The sequence below is a fragment of the Tachypleus tridentatus genome, chromosome 2 (genome assembly GCF_004210375.1).
Source record: "Tachypleus tridentatus isolate NWPU-2018 chromosome 2, ASM421037v1, whole genome shotgun sequence".
Taxonomy (NCBI): Eukaryota; Metazoa; Arthropoda; class Merostomata; order Xiphosura; family Limulidae; genus Tachypleus; species Tachypleus tridentatus.
In genome coordinates, this window is record NC_134826.1 from 40,843,087 (window position 1) to 40,857,080 (window position 13,994).

The following is a 13,994-nucleotide window of genomic DNA, read 5'->3' on the forward strand; positions in this document are numbered from 1 at the left end:
ATTTTGCCTATGAGGGATATTCCTTTCCACGTTTGTTAATACAAAATAAGACCTTGAAAATAGCTGGTCTGGTTCTCACGATATTGACCTCCCCTCTCCAACAAGATATAAAACATTTAATATTAAAATAGTGATTTGTTTCTCATGGTAATGATTGAAGATCACCTGATGTTTTCCTATTTTCTGCTTCTTATTCTTGATATAATTCAGCTTATATCTTGTAAATGTATTAAAACATTTACAACTCATTCAGATGTTTGTAATTAATGGGAATGGAAGATTAAGATAGACTGCCTGTTAACTGGTCAGTATTTTCACATTAGTAATTTCAATTGATCAGCTGCTCAATACAAACAGTATAAATACCTCAATGAAAAAATAAACCATAGGCATATAGAATTGTTTTACCATTTTATTTGAAGACCTAATAGTTATACAAATGATTATTTTCACACATCTATGGAATATATTAACCTCCACTGCAAACACTTAGAATAAGCAAAAGTTTTATGAAAAATCAAATAAATATTGATTTTGTGACAGCTATTACATAGCAAATTATCCTCTAAACTAGTGTACCTGTAATCTCCATTTATTCTTTTAATACTGAAAGTAAACCCATTGGATACTGCATGTACTTTTTAAAATATATTTTTAATTGTATCCTTAAGATATTTTTAAATCAAATGACAAAAATCACAAATGAATAAATCTACAAGACTGATTACAGTAGTTTACAAAATAAATAACAATAATTTAATCTAAACTAGTTAGCTTATTGCATTACAATGTAATGAAAGAAAGAAAAACTACAGTTGTAGTTTGAAAACTAAAGTCACATTTTCCACTTATACTTTTGTAAAATTTTAAAACTGAACTGTATAAAAGAAATAAAAAGGATCAAACAATAAAACTTGCTGTGCCAAAAAACATTACTATTTTATAGAAAATAAAATTTAAAAACACCACTACAATCTTATGATGAGACCACATTAGGGAAGTGTAAAGGGAAAAAGTATTGATATTATACGTCAAAATATTTAGACAAATATACAGGTAAAAGTCCTTTAATAAGCACAGACAGCTTAGTTGCTTTGTGCCATAAAACACCAAACCTTTGAATAAATATTGATCCACCTTCATTCCTAATGAAATTTAGGAAACTTGTGATAATGTTGGTTGGGATAACAACAAAACAAAAGTAGGCTAATATTTTGTTAATACCATTTCCTGCTGCTGATATTTTTAAAATACAGTAAAAAAAGATATGTACCACATTTAAACTTAATAAAATTGCAGTAAAACAAATACTAATAAATCAGACTCTTATACAGTTTCGAAGAGCTTTTTACTGAAAATACTTTAATGTAATCCCTATAACAAGAATCTCAAAAACAATACTACAATTACTCAAATAAAATAGAATGAGGAAATAAAACCAGTTCTAAGTTGACTGAATTACCTAGAAACATCTAGGTAAAAATTTTAGATGAAACAATTTGTTTTAGGTACGTTTAACTTTACAGCCCCTTCCACATGTAATAATCTTCTATTTTATATCAGGCCATGAACACAGGTCATTTACAATCAAAAGCATGTGGTAATATGACCAAACAAAAATGCAGGTCAATAAGAAATATCCAATTCAAAATATTAAATGGCATTAAACCAAATGAACACTTTGTTAAAAATATTAAAGTATAATTTATTAATTGGCAGTGACACAGAACTATGCATCTTATCAAATAAGAATGCTTACTCAACTACAATAAAACTTAAGTGTACTGCAAGCTGCTAATTAATAAACATACACTTAAGATGTTTTACTCACTTTGTGTATTGTATTTATATAGATAAAACAATATAAATATATCACAATTTTCTAAATTATGAGGCAGAAAGCAAGAATGTACCAAATTAGAGTTAGTATTACCTCTGACCTACTATCAGAAAATTATGTATTCAACATATTTTTGCTGATAATGTATATACATATTGCAAAATATTTTCACTTTTTGTAGGAGGTTACATAGTTAGCTAATATTTTCTATTAGTTAAATTTTCCTCAGTAAAAATTTATTACCATTCTAATATTCTGATATAGATTAACAATCGAGATGTATTATACAAATTTCTGTTTACATCTTTTTCTACCTCAATCTAACAAAACTAAATTGTATTCTTTTAGAACTCTTTTAAAACTTAAATGTATATTTGTTTAAAAAAATAAAATATTTAGTTACTATATTAACCTCAAATAACAAATTTATGGAAATCCCACAATTCTAACTTCTACCTTTAAAGAGCTCTTTAGTGTAAAATGTCCATTAAAATGGTTTAAACATCCATATTAACGAAAGTACATTTTGTTTCTGAATTATCAAATCATGTGATGAAATTATTTATACTATCCTTCTATAAATAAATTTATTTTTAAATCTTTAAATAAATTGTCTTTTTTTCCAATAAAATCAAGCTTGTGATGAGTAGAAACTGACTAGAGGACAAAACACCAAATAGAACAAATAAGTCCAGTCAGTGATTTATATGTAATCTATACCCAAGAACAAAATGGAGATCCTTTAGAATGTGCCACAAGACTATTCTTCCTGAAACAACTTCTTTACAATATCAAAAATCTGAAAACAGATAAATAGCACATATCATACAAAGATACTTATTAACAGCTCTTTAACAGTATCGCACTAATTTGTGTTATTCCAGTAGTCCTGAAGTAATACATGTACATTAGAATTACGGCTAATATAAAGACCACCAGTTACAGTTGTATTTCACAGTTATTGTCCTAAAAATACCACAAAATATCCAAGACTTTAACAAAATGAAATACAGCTACTCAAACAAAAAAAAAAAAAGGTAAACAATGATTGCCCTAAGTATCTTTATATTAAAAAAATGTTGCAGCAAAAATTGGCAATATATCTGGAAAAGAAAGTTAGGACAATGAAAAGACTGAATTGTTTCAATTTAATAATTTCATCCAAACAAAATACAAGAGCAAAAACAAAGGGTCAAAAATTAAATTATAATCAACTGCAACCAAAATAACTGTAATTAAATGGTTTATTATAGTACTCATATGCTGTACCAGCTCATTATGTTTCTAAGAGATTTTAAAATAAAATAATGCTAAGAATATTCAAACAAAAAGGATGACAAAATTATTTAACGAATTTGAATAAGAAAAGCAAAAGATATTCAACAATGAATAACAAAATGTACATTTTTATGATAAGCATATCATAAAAAAATAGAAAGAGAAGTTTATAACAAATAAACAAAAGGTTCTTTAAATTGGACCTTTTGAGCCACAACTTTCTAAAGTTAAGTCTTGAAATTTGTTTATAGTACTTGTTGTATAAGATTGGTCAAATCCATCCATCTGCTCTAGAGGTATCCTGTCTACAAGGGTCAAGATGGGTGGATGCCCAGGAGCAAACCAATATAGCTCACTCTGCTTTGTAGTGGAGCATAGAAATGTGTTAAATATAAAATGGTTACTAATAATACTATTTTTTACTTTAATATTTTTCAAACTGAAAGCAGTCTATTTATATTTACCCAATATGATAGTGAATGCAAGTTTTTTGCTACTAAAAGTGTTTTTCATTAAATTTTATTTACTTTTTTATTATATATATTGCTAATGGTGCTTCCAGTTTCTCTAACTAAGATTTCAACTTTTCAATCTGTCTTTGTCCAGTGCTAGAAGACACTATAGTATAATTTCAATTTTTAATAGTAAAACCATTAACCTAAAGATCTAATTTAGGTTATTTTATGGTAGGGGTATTCAACTTAGGTGAAATCATAGACAATAAGCACAAGTCACATTCCACTTCCACAAAATTCATACTCCTGCTAGAATAACACAAAACTAAAAGGAGTACCATACCATTTAAAGCATATTAAGGATAATCTATGTTAATTTATAGCAACCCACTGAGAGATCTAGTCTCAAAGATTCCAACAGAAATGTGCAAGAGATGGTGGTTACCTAACAAAATTCCTACAGCAAAGACTGTTCTTAACTTAGGAAGATCACAGTGAGTTTCTAATCAGAACAGACACAAACCAACTTCAGGAATATTCTAAACTGTTCAAAATACCCATTTTATTTTACCTATTAACTTAGAATTCATCCAACAAAGACAACTATAGTTTAATTTCAACTTATTGTGTAGTTTCACATTTAAAAAATAAAACATTTTCAATAATGAAATAGTAACTATAATTACAAACATCAAGCTTAGGGACATTAAAGTTTAACATTGAAACACAGAAGTTATGGATTTTTTTTCACAACATACATTTGTGAAATTAAAAACTATACACAAAAGATAAAACTATTGAATCTTTTTTTTTCTTCTAAATAATGGCCAATTGGAAATAATATAAATTATACAACAAAACAAAAGCTACAATCTACAATATTGCTTACTTCATTATGATATACATTTATTACAAATATTCTTTATTTTCACAGCCAGGATATTGGTTGCTTATATTGATGCATTACAAGGTTATGTAATTAGCACCTATTCTGAGAGAGTTTGTATTACAAAAGTTTCATCAAGACATTTTGTTCAGCATTTTAATATAGAAGTATTTATCAACCCAAAACTAAAATTAAATTGTTTATCTACATTTTATTTATTTAATCAATAAGTTTGTGAATATTGACAATTATTTCAAACTTTGTTCTACATTCTGTCAATTGTCAGTTATTGTAATTGTGTTTTACTGTAGTGCCCATAATGTTCCACTAACATTGCTCTCATTCCTATAGAACATTTTCATAATTTTGCTATGTTGGCAGCCTGTTCATTGTTCACTGAAGAACTGTGGAATTTAGTGTCTGTATAGCCTTATAATAAAAATTACATTTGACAACATGTATTTAAAGTAAACCTAAATGTATTTCCTACTCATTTGAAACTTTTTTTGATATCACATTTTAACTACTGTACATTATTTTACTGGTAAGTTTCACTATATGCAAGCATAAGGAAGATCTGATATGGTCTAGTAGTTAGGGTACACAATTCGCAACCTGCAGGTCAGAAGTTTGAATCCCTCTTACCAAAGATGTCCCATCTTTGAGCTTTTGGAATGTTAAAATAGGATAATAAACCACTATTATTTTGTTAGAGTTAGCAGTAAGTGGTGTTGACTAGTAGCCTTACCTCTAGTCCTTCTTCACTGCTATATTAGGGACAGTTATCTGGAGAGATATGCACAAGGTAAATATGTCCACAAATCACCATTGATGCATTAGCATCTGAGGTGTTCCAGCAATCATAAATGAGCTCTTTCTCAAACAGACAAACAAGTAATCATTGCTCTCTCAATCAATTTCACAGCTCAGTTTGGAGTGGTATTTTTTTCTGGTATATCAGTAAACTGAGTGATTTTATTAAGTACACAAATTTAAAATTTTTTTTTTTACCTTCTGGTCTACCTCCTGGTAGTTCTTAAATCAGACGTATGAGGTTACAGAGGAAATTTTTGTCATTGGTTGAAAGCAGCTGAGCTTAACAATCCAAAATCTTACGTTCAATGATTATCCAGACCTTGTTTCCCCACTTGGGTTTCCAACCATGAAATTCTTCATTACTCATTTGTTATAATTACTTCCAAAAGGTAAGTGACACAAAAACTAGTTTTTTGACTTGGCACATTTGTTACTGTTCCAGATTTTGCTAAACATATGACAATAATTAAAAACATCTCGGTGAGTTTTCTGATAATTATAGTAATTTTGGATGGTTTGTTTTTTTGTTATAAACTTCAATTCACTTTATTTTAAAGCTTTCTTACATGGACTGGATTATTTTGAACAGCTTTTAAAAGTACCATGAAATTATACATAACTCTGAATTTACTTGGCATATTTTTACAAAATTTGACAAGGTTTTAATAAACATTACAAGTCTCCTTCATATAATAACAACAAAAAATCAGTAATAAAGTATTTTTACTGAAAATTTGTATATGAATCTATGAAGTCTTTTACAGAGTCAATCTTACTTAAAGGTAATTTTTCTGTAAAAATAAAAATACTGCTTTTCATCTTACAGTTGTCATTTCTTTTAAATAATTTCTAGAACTTTCTAAAACTGTAAGTCATGTCTTTTGTATAGAATTTACAATTTATCATTTAAGTTCTCTACCATAGCTGTATTAAAGTAATCTGTAGGAAAAACACAAATACACTATTTAATGATGACTGCAGATTGTTTTAGGTTAAATTTATCTCAAACTCTTTGAAGCTCAACAGTTTTGTTTTTGCTTTCCTTTTAATTGTAATTCTCTTCAGTGCATCTTTCTTGTGTAAAAACTCAGTAAATCAACCAATGAGAACTTAGGGTGAAAAATTTAAAGTTACATCTCCTGACAGTGGATCTCTAAGTAACTATAAGGTTTTGTTTTTTGTGGAATTTTGAACAAAACTACTTGACAGCTACATGCACAAGTTTTCCTTAATTTTTAAGTGATCAATTAGAGGAAGGCAGCTATTGAAGTACCACTCACCACCTACAATACCATTTCAAATCAAATAATGGGTTTTCACCATCACATTTATAATGCACCATCAGTACCAAAGTGTTCCACATTCTGGGACTGAGGGTGCTAAGAGAGTATGAAACAGAACCTTGGGTCCAAATTCTAGCAAACTAACCATGGGAACATGATCAGCTAACTACAAGATTGAAAGTAAAGAGGTATAGAATATAAACACAGGTAAGAATTATAACTGCAGTTAGTATTATTATTATATTTAGCATTAGAATGCTCATGCAAAGTTTCTGTTCAGTTTTTCTCTAGCCTTCATAACCAAAACACGATACAAATTCAGGTAAAAATCATTTCACTCTTTCAGCTGCACTTTCTATCAGAAATTGAACTAACTACAAATTACCCAAAATAAGTGTAAACTTGAAAAGGTAGTAAAACAAACAAACAGTTTTAACAGCTAATAGTTTGATGGATAAAGCCAATACATTCTTAAATTATATTTTCTGATTTTTATTCAAATTAAAAACTAATATTTTTTCTTATATACTGATATGCATAATTATTACACAAAACAATGTGCTTAATACCCCTATCCAGAAAATGTACAATAAATATTAAGGCAATACTGAAATTCAAACAGTGTTGTGTTTATGATAACTAATTTGAAGATTTAAAATGTTATAAACCCAAGAATGAACCGAGATGGAAAGATGATCTTGATGCCTAGACTTATAATTTGACAAAGAGAAATTGCTTGGTATATATTTTACATTTATTACTGGAAAATCTATTAATATTTTCATGTAGGAATTGCACCCTATGATCTTTCCAGTTTCCTTCTATGTTGAAAAGTCAAAAAGTATAATATAATACACTACCACCTATATTTTCACAGAGCATCACAGTAACTAACTACTGGATATACTTATAATGAAATGCTCGACTTCAAATGATTAGTATTTCAGTAAATCATGGTAACATGACAGATAAATTTAATTCTAAGAATACTGTTTACATTAAAATGTAAAAAAGAATAACTATTCACCTCATCTTCTGAATGATTAGCATCAACCTTACGTACAAGGTGTTCTTTGTTGTAGTGTTCAATGATTGGCATTGTATCATTGATGTATGTATTAAATCTGAAATAAACAAACAATTTAAAGCTAACTGGACATTGATTTAGTACCTGAACATTATTTATCAGAATCTTTTATGATACTACATTTTTCATAGTGAATTGCATCTAAGGTTCATTTATATTTAAAAACTCAATCAGTTTAGAATACAAATAGTTAATTAACTTTCAGTGCTAGTAAGCAATTAAAAATGTACAATGTATCTGTACCAAACTAAATTTTAAGCTCTTGTTCACAGTGTATTTTAGTTTGGTATTAATTAACACATACGTAACATTTAATAATCACGTAAAGAAAATTTAAATGAGCCATACAATGTCTTTCAAGTACCAATGTAACAATATAACAACTTATATACTAGTTATGCCAAACAGGATCAACTGGTCTAAAAAGTTGTGCACATGAGAATAAAGTAACTTACCTTTAAGACCTACATGGTTCAAAAGCCATTTTCATTATTACACATGTTATATTTTACAATTAATCAAATTTATTACAAATAAATGTTTATTAAGGCACTTAAATAATTATAAGGAAACAACTTGTTTCCTTGGAACTAATCACTATAGGCTGTCTGTGCTCTGCCTCTGCTCACCACAGTGAGTTTGCAGACATCCACTGTGCCACTGGAGTGGAGGGGGAAGACTTGAGAAACAACAACAAAAAAAAAAAAGACTTATTTTATAAATTAAATCAAATAAAATACTTTCAAAATCCAAATATTTCAAATTTATGTAAATTTAAATTTTTTCACTAAAGCACTATGACTGATAATATAACTCTACAACAACTGAAGTTAAAATACATAGAACTAAGTGTATCTTCCAATATTTAGTTTCTTCATGAAAATGAAGAACAACCAATTCCTTGCTTATACACACACACACACATCATTTCTTGTGTTTTTACAATCTATCATTTATAAGATAGAACAGCATTCTAATTTGCAACACTCTACTTTCTAGTACTTTTGATGCTGAGAGATAAAAAATAATCCAAATATTTTCCTACCTTATATAAAAACACATTTGTACAGATACTCAGCACTGCTACACTGACAATGAAAGTGTTTCTGAGGTGTTTTAATAACTTGTATAATTTCGATATTAAAACTGTAAATTAAATAGTTTAAAAAAATTTTTAATGTATACCTATGTTTATGAGTTTATTCTAAAGTTTAAAGTTTGTTAAAATTGTTAATATACAACATACTGCAATACAGTAATGGCTTATTAGAAATAAGAAAAATATCTTAATATTATTTTCATTAACCCTTTCACTCCAGATGTCATTTTTAAACCCCTTCTTTGCATGTTACTGAGTGACATTCAAAACTTAATCAAACCACTTTAATTTTAATACATTTTAATGAAATTACTATTATCAAGTACATTATCTAAATCTTATTCCTTTATTTAAAGAACAACAGCAATTAAAAACAGCATGTTTTCGGTGTCTCACAATCCCCTCATGGTTACAAGTTTAAACCTTGAGCTATTATACCTGATAACCTGATAATGTGAGAACTGAATAAAGACTGCCAGCATAGAAGGCCAAATTTGCATCTGAAAAATTTAAGAATGTCTCTATTAGGGTTTCACATTCTAATATTTATAAGCTTAGGGTAAGCCACACCCATTTGCAAAGTCAAATTTGAATTGCCTGGTGACAGTCTGAAATTGAATGACGTACTTACAACCAATAAAAAGGATAGTTTGCATTATTCAGTTACAGTCTTAAGAAACCTCTCATACTACATATCAACACATTGGTTGAGAGAAAAGAAGCTCAATCCATTTCTATTTAGGTGAACCTTGGGCTTGGCAAGTTTTTATAAACAGATTGCATTTAGGTTTTACATTTATATTTTAAATATTTATGTATTATTTGTGTTTAACAATGCACACTTGAAAATTTTATGATTTTAACTTGATGCAGTTTGATACATGGAAATGTCTAAGCAAGAAGGCATCATTTGCAAGTGTAAGTGAAAAAAATTTGTGGATAACTTTTGTCCTATAATAACTGTGGGGTCACATTGGCAGGAACAGGTTGGTGTACCTACATCAAGATAAAAGACAAGGAAATGGAAAGGAAAAATAAACTATGAGTGAAAAGATAAAGACATGAAATTACATACATGACAAAATGAAAATTACAAAATTTTCTAGGAATATTTAAAAAAGGTATGGAAATATTTCCAATATCTTAAATCTAATAATTTCATTGTACCTTAATGATAATGATATCTAAAGTTAATGATACAATAGAAAATATAGAAAATAAAATAAACATTTACTTTAAAAAACTCTGATATTCATTTAGGAGATTCTAGAAATTATGCAAATGAAATGTGAAGCCTATAAGTAATAGTATTTTCAGTTAAAATTAAAAATCACACTGCATATGAACTATTCTAAGTGCAAATAACCAAATAACTACATTAAATAACAAATGTAGTATTATAAATAGTCAACAAAATTAAATGTCTTATTTCCTAAAGATTACCTAATCTTAGGATCATTCCAATAAATTTAAGACTACTTTATCAACTAGTTTTTTTGTTGTTGTTTTTTTGTTGTGAAAAGAAAAAGAGTAAACAAATAGATAGTTATTTGTAAATATAAAACACCTTTTCTTCAAACTGTCTTCATTATCATCAGATCGGCCACTACCAGCAGCTCCTCTCTTCAAACATCGATCAACACAAACCTTTAACAGATGCAGTTAAAGGAATTAACTAAATATTTTTTTGAAAACAATTCTCATCATGTATTTAAGTGCTAACACATCACTTTCTAAAACTGATTGTTACGAAGGATTTCAATGCTTTTATTTCCCTCAATTAGGTACTTTCTTTCAGTTTAATTGAAACACCTTCATCCATACTTTTTAATGGGTTAAACAATGAGAAATAAATTCACAGATGCTCATATTATACATGACATACACTCACACAATATATATATTATTATACACACATGAAAACTCCATGAACAATTAAATAAAAATATAGAACTTCACTTTTTGTTATTATCATTTTTATTCTTAAATATAATTTTTAAAGTGACCGAGAACTTGTTTTTAAGGGTATATTATTTATTGCTGTATATGTAGTAGAATTCCTAATGATTGAATTAAATACACAAAACATCAATCAGTGTTAATTTATGATTTGAAAACATGTAGGATGGAAATAAAACATTAATAAGTTGAGCCATTTGAAACATCAGATCTACATTCAAGAACACAAAAAACTTTTTTTATAGTCATAAAACAAACAATCAATAAAAATAATTAGTGCACTCTAAAAAGTGTAATTTAATGCTGTATAAATCTTAATACCCCACAAAAAGAAAATACACCAGTTAAGTAGAAAAATGGATAAGTACATATACATCATTTAGCAATAGTTAATTACCATAAAACTAATTTTACTTGCCTCTTCTGGACAGTCAAAAAAGAGTACAAACTTTAAGTTAACCTTGTTGCCCATCACACGGTTCCAACCTTCAAGGTTATTTTCATTGCGAGGAAATCCATCAATAAGAAATTTCTTAGTTTCACTTTTATTCATGGCCTGTTTCATAAATAATGGAAACTCACTGACAACTTGATTTTTAAAGTCATACCTGAAGATTTCATTCCATGTTGATAGAAAACTATTTTAATTAAATCTCTGTCAAGAGTGTTAAACTAAACAGGAAAAGCTGACTCATGATTTTTACTTGTTAAACAGACACAAAAACATGCAAGCATAAGTGATAAATATGAGCCCGTGAAGAGACAAAACATACACAACCACATTTAAAATTAAGTTTAAACTTGGTTAAAATAAGACAGCAAGCAGCTTTTACACACTTTTAACAAAAACAGACTTGCAAGTAAGATGTACCAAAGAGGCTAGCCTCATGTATTATATGTTTATAATCAATAGACAAAGTTATTTATCTGTGATAAAGGTTTCTACAATATATACATATAAATAGCTGGTAATGGTAGAGAAAGCTCTATGTAGAGGAGCGAACAACGTTTCAAACTTCTTCAATCATCATCAGGCTCACAAAAGAAAGAAAGAGGTAACTGACCAATAGCTAGCCACATGTTTGAAGATGGTTGTGTAACTGAGTGTAGGAATGTAGAGGGCGTGCTTAGATGTTGGATTATATGTCATCATTGGTTATTAGGTTTCTACAATGTACATTACACCTTTAAGATAATTTCTTTTAGTGGAATTTGCAAGAAAAAACAAAAAATTAGCAACTTACCACTTTTGGAAACAAAAAGGTTAACCTAAATATGACCTAACTAAGAAGGTTGAAACATTGTTTGCTTCTTTATTTTAATAAAACTTTTAATACCCATAACCAGCAGTCTTGAGATACATTATTTTAGTGAACATGTAGCCAAATGGAGGACATGTAACAGTCCTGAAAACTAAACAAAAGGTTCAATTTGGAAAAGGATTAGTGATAAGACAACCTTAAAAAAAATAAGAACAAAAGAAAGAAAATGTGAATGGTTAGGAAAAAACCAAAGTCTTTGAAAAAGTGATTCTGTACATACCAATAATACACAAAAAGCCTAGTATAAAAAAAAAAAAAAAAAAAATGTGAAGGAGTTGAAACAATGACCATGACTAAGTTGGTCAAAGAATGGAAATGAGATGAACCTGGCAAAAGGTGGTGTGAATTAAAGACAAAAACTGTAAGAAAAAGTCAAACAAAGATTGATTGATTCATTCATTGATTAATTTAGTGTTTTATGGTACAAAGCAGCTAGGTTATCTACGCCAAACGTCCGGTAAAAAGGTAAAACAAATTAAATGTAGTAAAATACAGAAAAGGAAATGAAGGTAAAACAAAACATTATTGGAAAACAGAAAAAGCATAAAACCAATGTTGACACCTAGTCTACAATGTTAAGAGAGAAAACAGTAAGAGAAGTTGAAAAGGACTTTCTCTAGCAAAATGGTAATGATCATAACCCGCCAGGAAGACTAACAAATAAGTACAAGAACCACCGTCAGTCACTTGAAGTTAGCCTTTCCAGTCCTGGTTCCACGTTATATTGTCACAACAGCTATCATCAAAAGGTAAAATAAGAAAAGTGTTAAAAGACATAGCAAAATTGTAATAAAAATTAGCCAAATGTCCTGTATAAAGGACAAAGTAAAGTAAATGTAGTAAAATTTATAAAAGGAAACAAAGTTAGAAACAAAACAGCAATTAAAAACAGAAAATGGCATAAAACCAATGTTGACATCCAGTCTACAAAGTGGTAAAAAACTTCCTGTAGCAGAATGGTGCACCCCGCTTGTACAATGGTATGTCTTCGGATTTACAATGCAAAATCAGGGGTTTGATTCCCCTCGGTGGGCTCAGCAGATAGCCCGACGTGGCTTTGCTGTAAGAAAACACACACATATGCAGAATGGCAAAGATCATAACCTGCCAGGAAGACAGGAAGTACAAGAACCGTCAGTCACTTGAAGTTGGTCTTTCCAGCCCTGGTTCCGGGTTGTGTGTCATTATGGCCAGTACTAAAAGGTAAAGCAATAAAAGTGTTAAATGACATGCAGCAAAAGTGGAATAACAACTCACCAGGACAACTAATGGGTAGTTCAAACAGATAGTTCAAACATCATCAATAGTCACCTGAAGTTGGCCTTTCCAGTCCTGGTGTCGAGTTATTTAATGTTCTGGCCATTTTACAATGTCAAAATGAACTAAAGAGATTGAGACTCTGAAAGGGAACCACAATTAAAAAGGTGTAATGAATAAATATCAAACACTTAAATGAGGTGAAAAAGATTAATGGCCATTAAAAAACTAAAAACTTCATCAAGGTGGACAATGTCACCATCATCAATAACACTGTCCAATGTTACAGACAAACCCTGGGACAAAACATGTTTAAAATAGTGCCATCATTGAGAGTCGTAACGATGGCAGGAAAGTAAAATGTGGCTCACAGTGATTTGAGTGTTACACAAACTACACATTGGTGCATCAGTTCCAGTTAAAAGACAATGATGAGTTAAAAAACTGTGACCAATGCGTAGTCTAGTTAGAACAACTTCCTCCTTACAAACTTTATGGAAGCCAGATGGCCAAAGCCCAAAATAGGGTTTTATTTGAGAAAGCTTGTCACGTTGCTCACTCCAAGTGGACTGCCAGCTGGCACAGAGCCGAGCCTTGAATACAGAACCATGGTCCATGTACGGAATAGGCACAGTGGTGATAGTGCCAGAGCTAGATAGATTTAGCTGCCATGTCTGCAAGCTCATTTCCGCAAATACCAACGTGGCCTGGT

The 13,994-nt window shown here is 29.5% G+C and overlaps 1 protein-coding gene across 7 annotated transcripts in view; it reads right to left on the reverse strand.

Moving 5' to 3' along the window:
* Window positions 1–397: 397 nt before the first annotated feature.
* LOC143241632 (UMP-CMP kinase-like) overlaps window positions 398–13,994 on the reverse strand; it is a 28,993-nt gene continuing 15,396 nt past the window's right edge. For 4 of the 7 annotated variants that reach the window (XM_076484834.1, XM_076484818.1, XM_076484813.1 and 1 more), the window contains 5 exons: window positions 11,122–11,259; window positions 10,312–10,391; window positions 8,275–8,324; window positions 7,586–7,682; window positions 398–2,639 (listed from right to left, as the gene is read on the reverse strand). In XM_076484834.1, the coding sequence (XP_076340949.1) occupies window positions 2,624–2,639; window positions 7,586–7,682; window positions 8,275–8,324; window positions 10,312–10,391; window positions 11,122–11,259 (381 nt within the window). In that variant the 3' untranslated portion in view covers window positions 398–2,623. Of the gene's footprint in view, window positions 2,640–7,585; window positions 7,683–8,274; window positions 8,325–8,592; window positions 9,741–10,311; window positions 10,392–11,121; window positions 11,260–13,994 lie in introns of those variants that run through there. The other 3 variants (XM_076484853.1, XM_076484824.1, XM_076484862.1) reach the window with 2 other exon arrangements.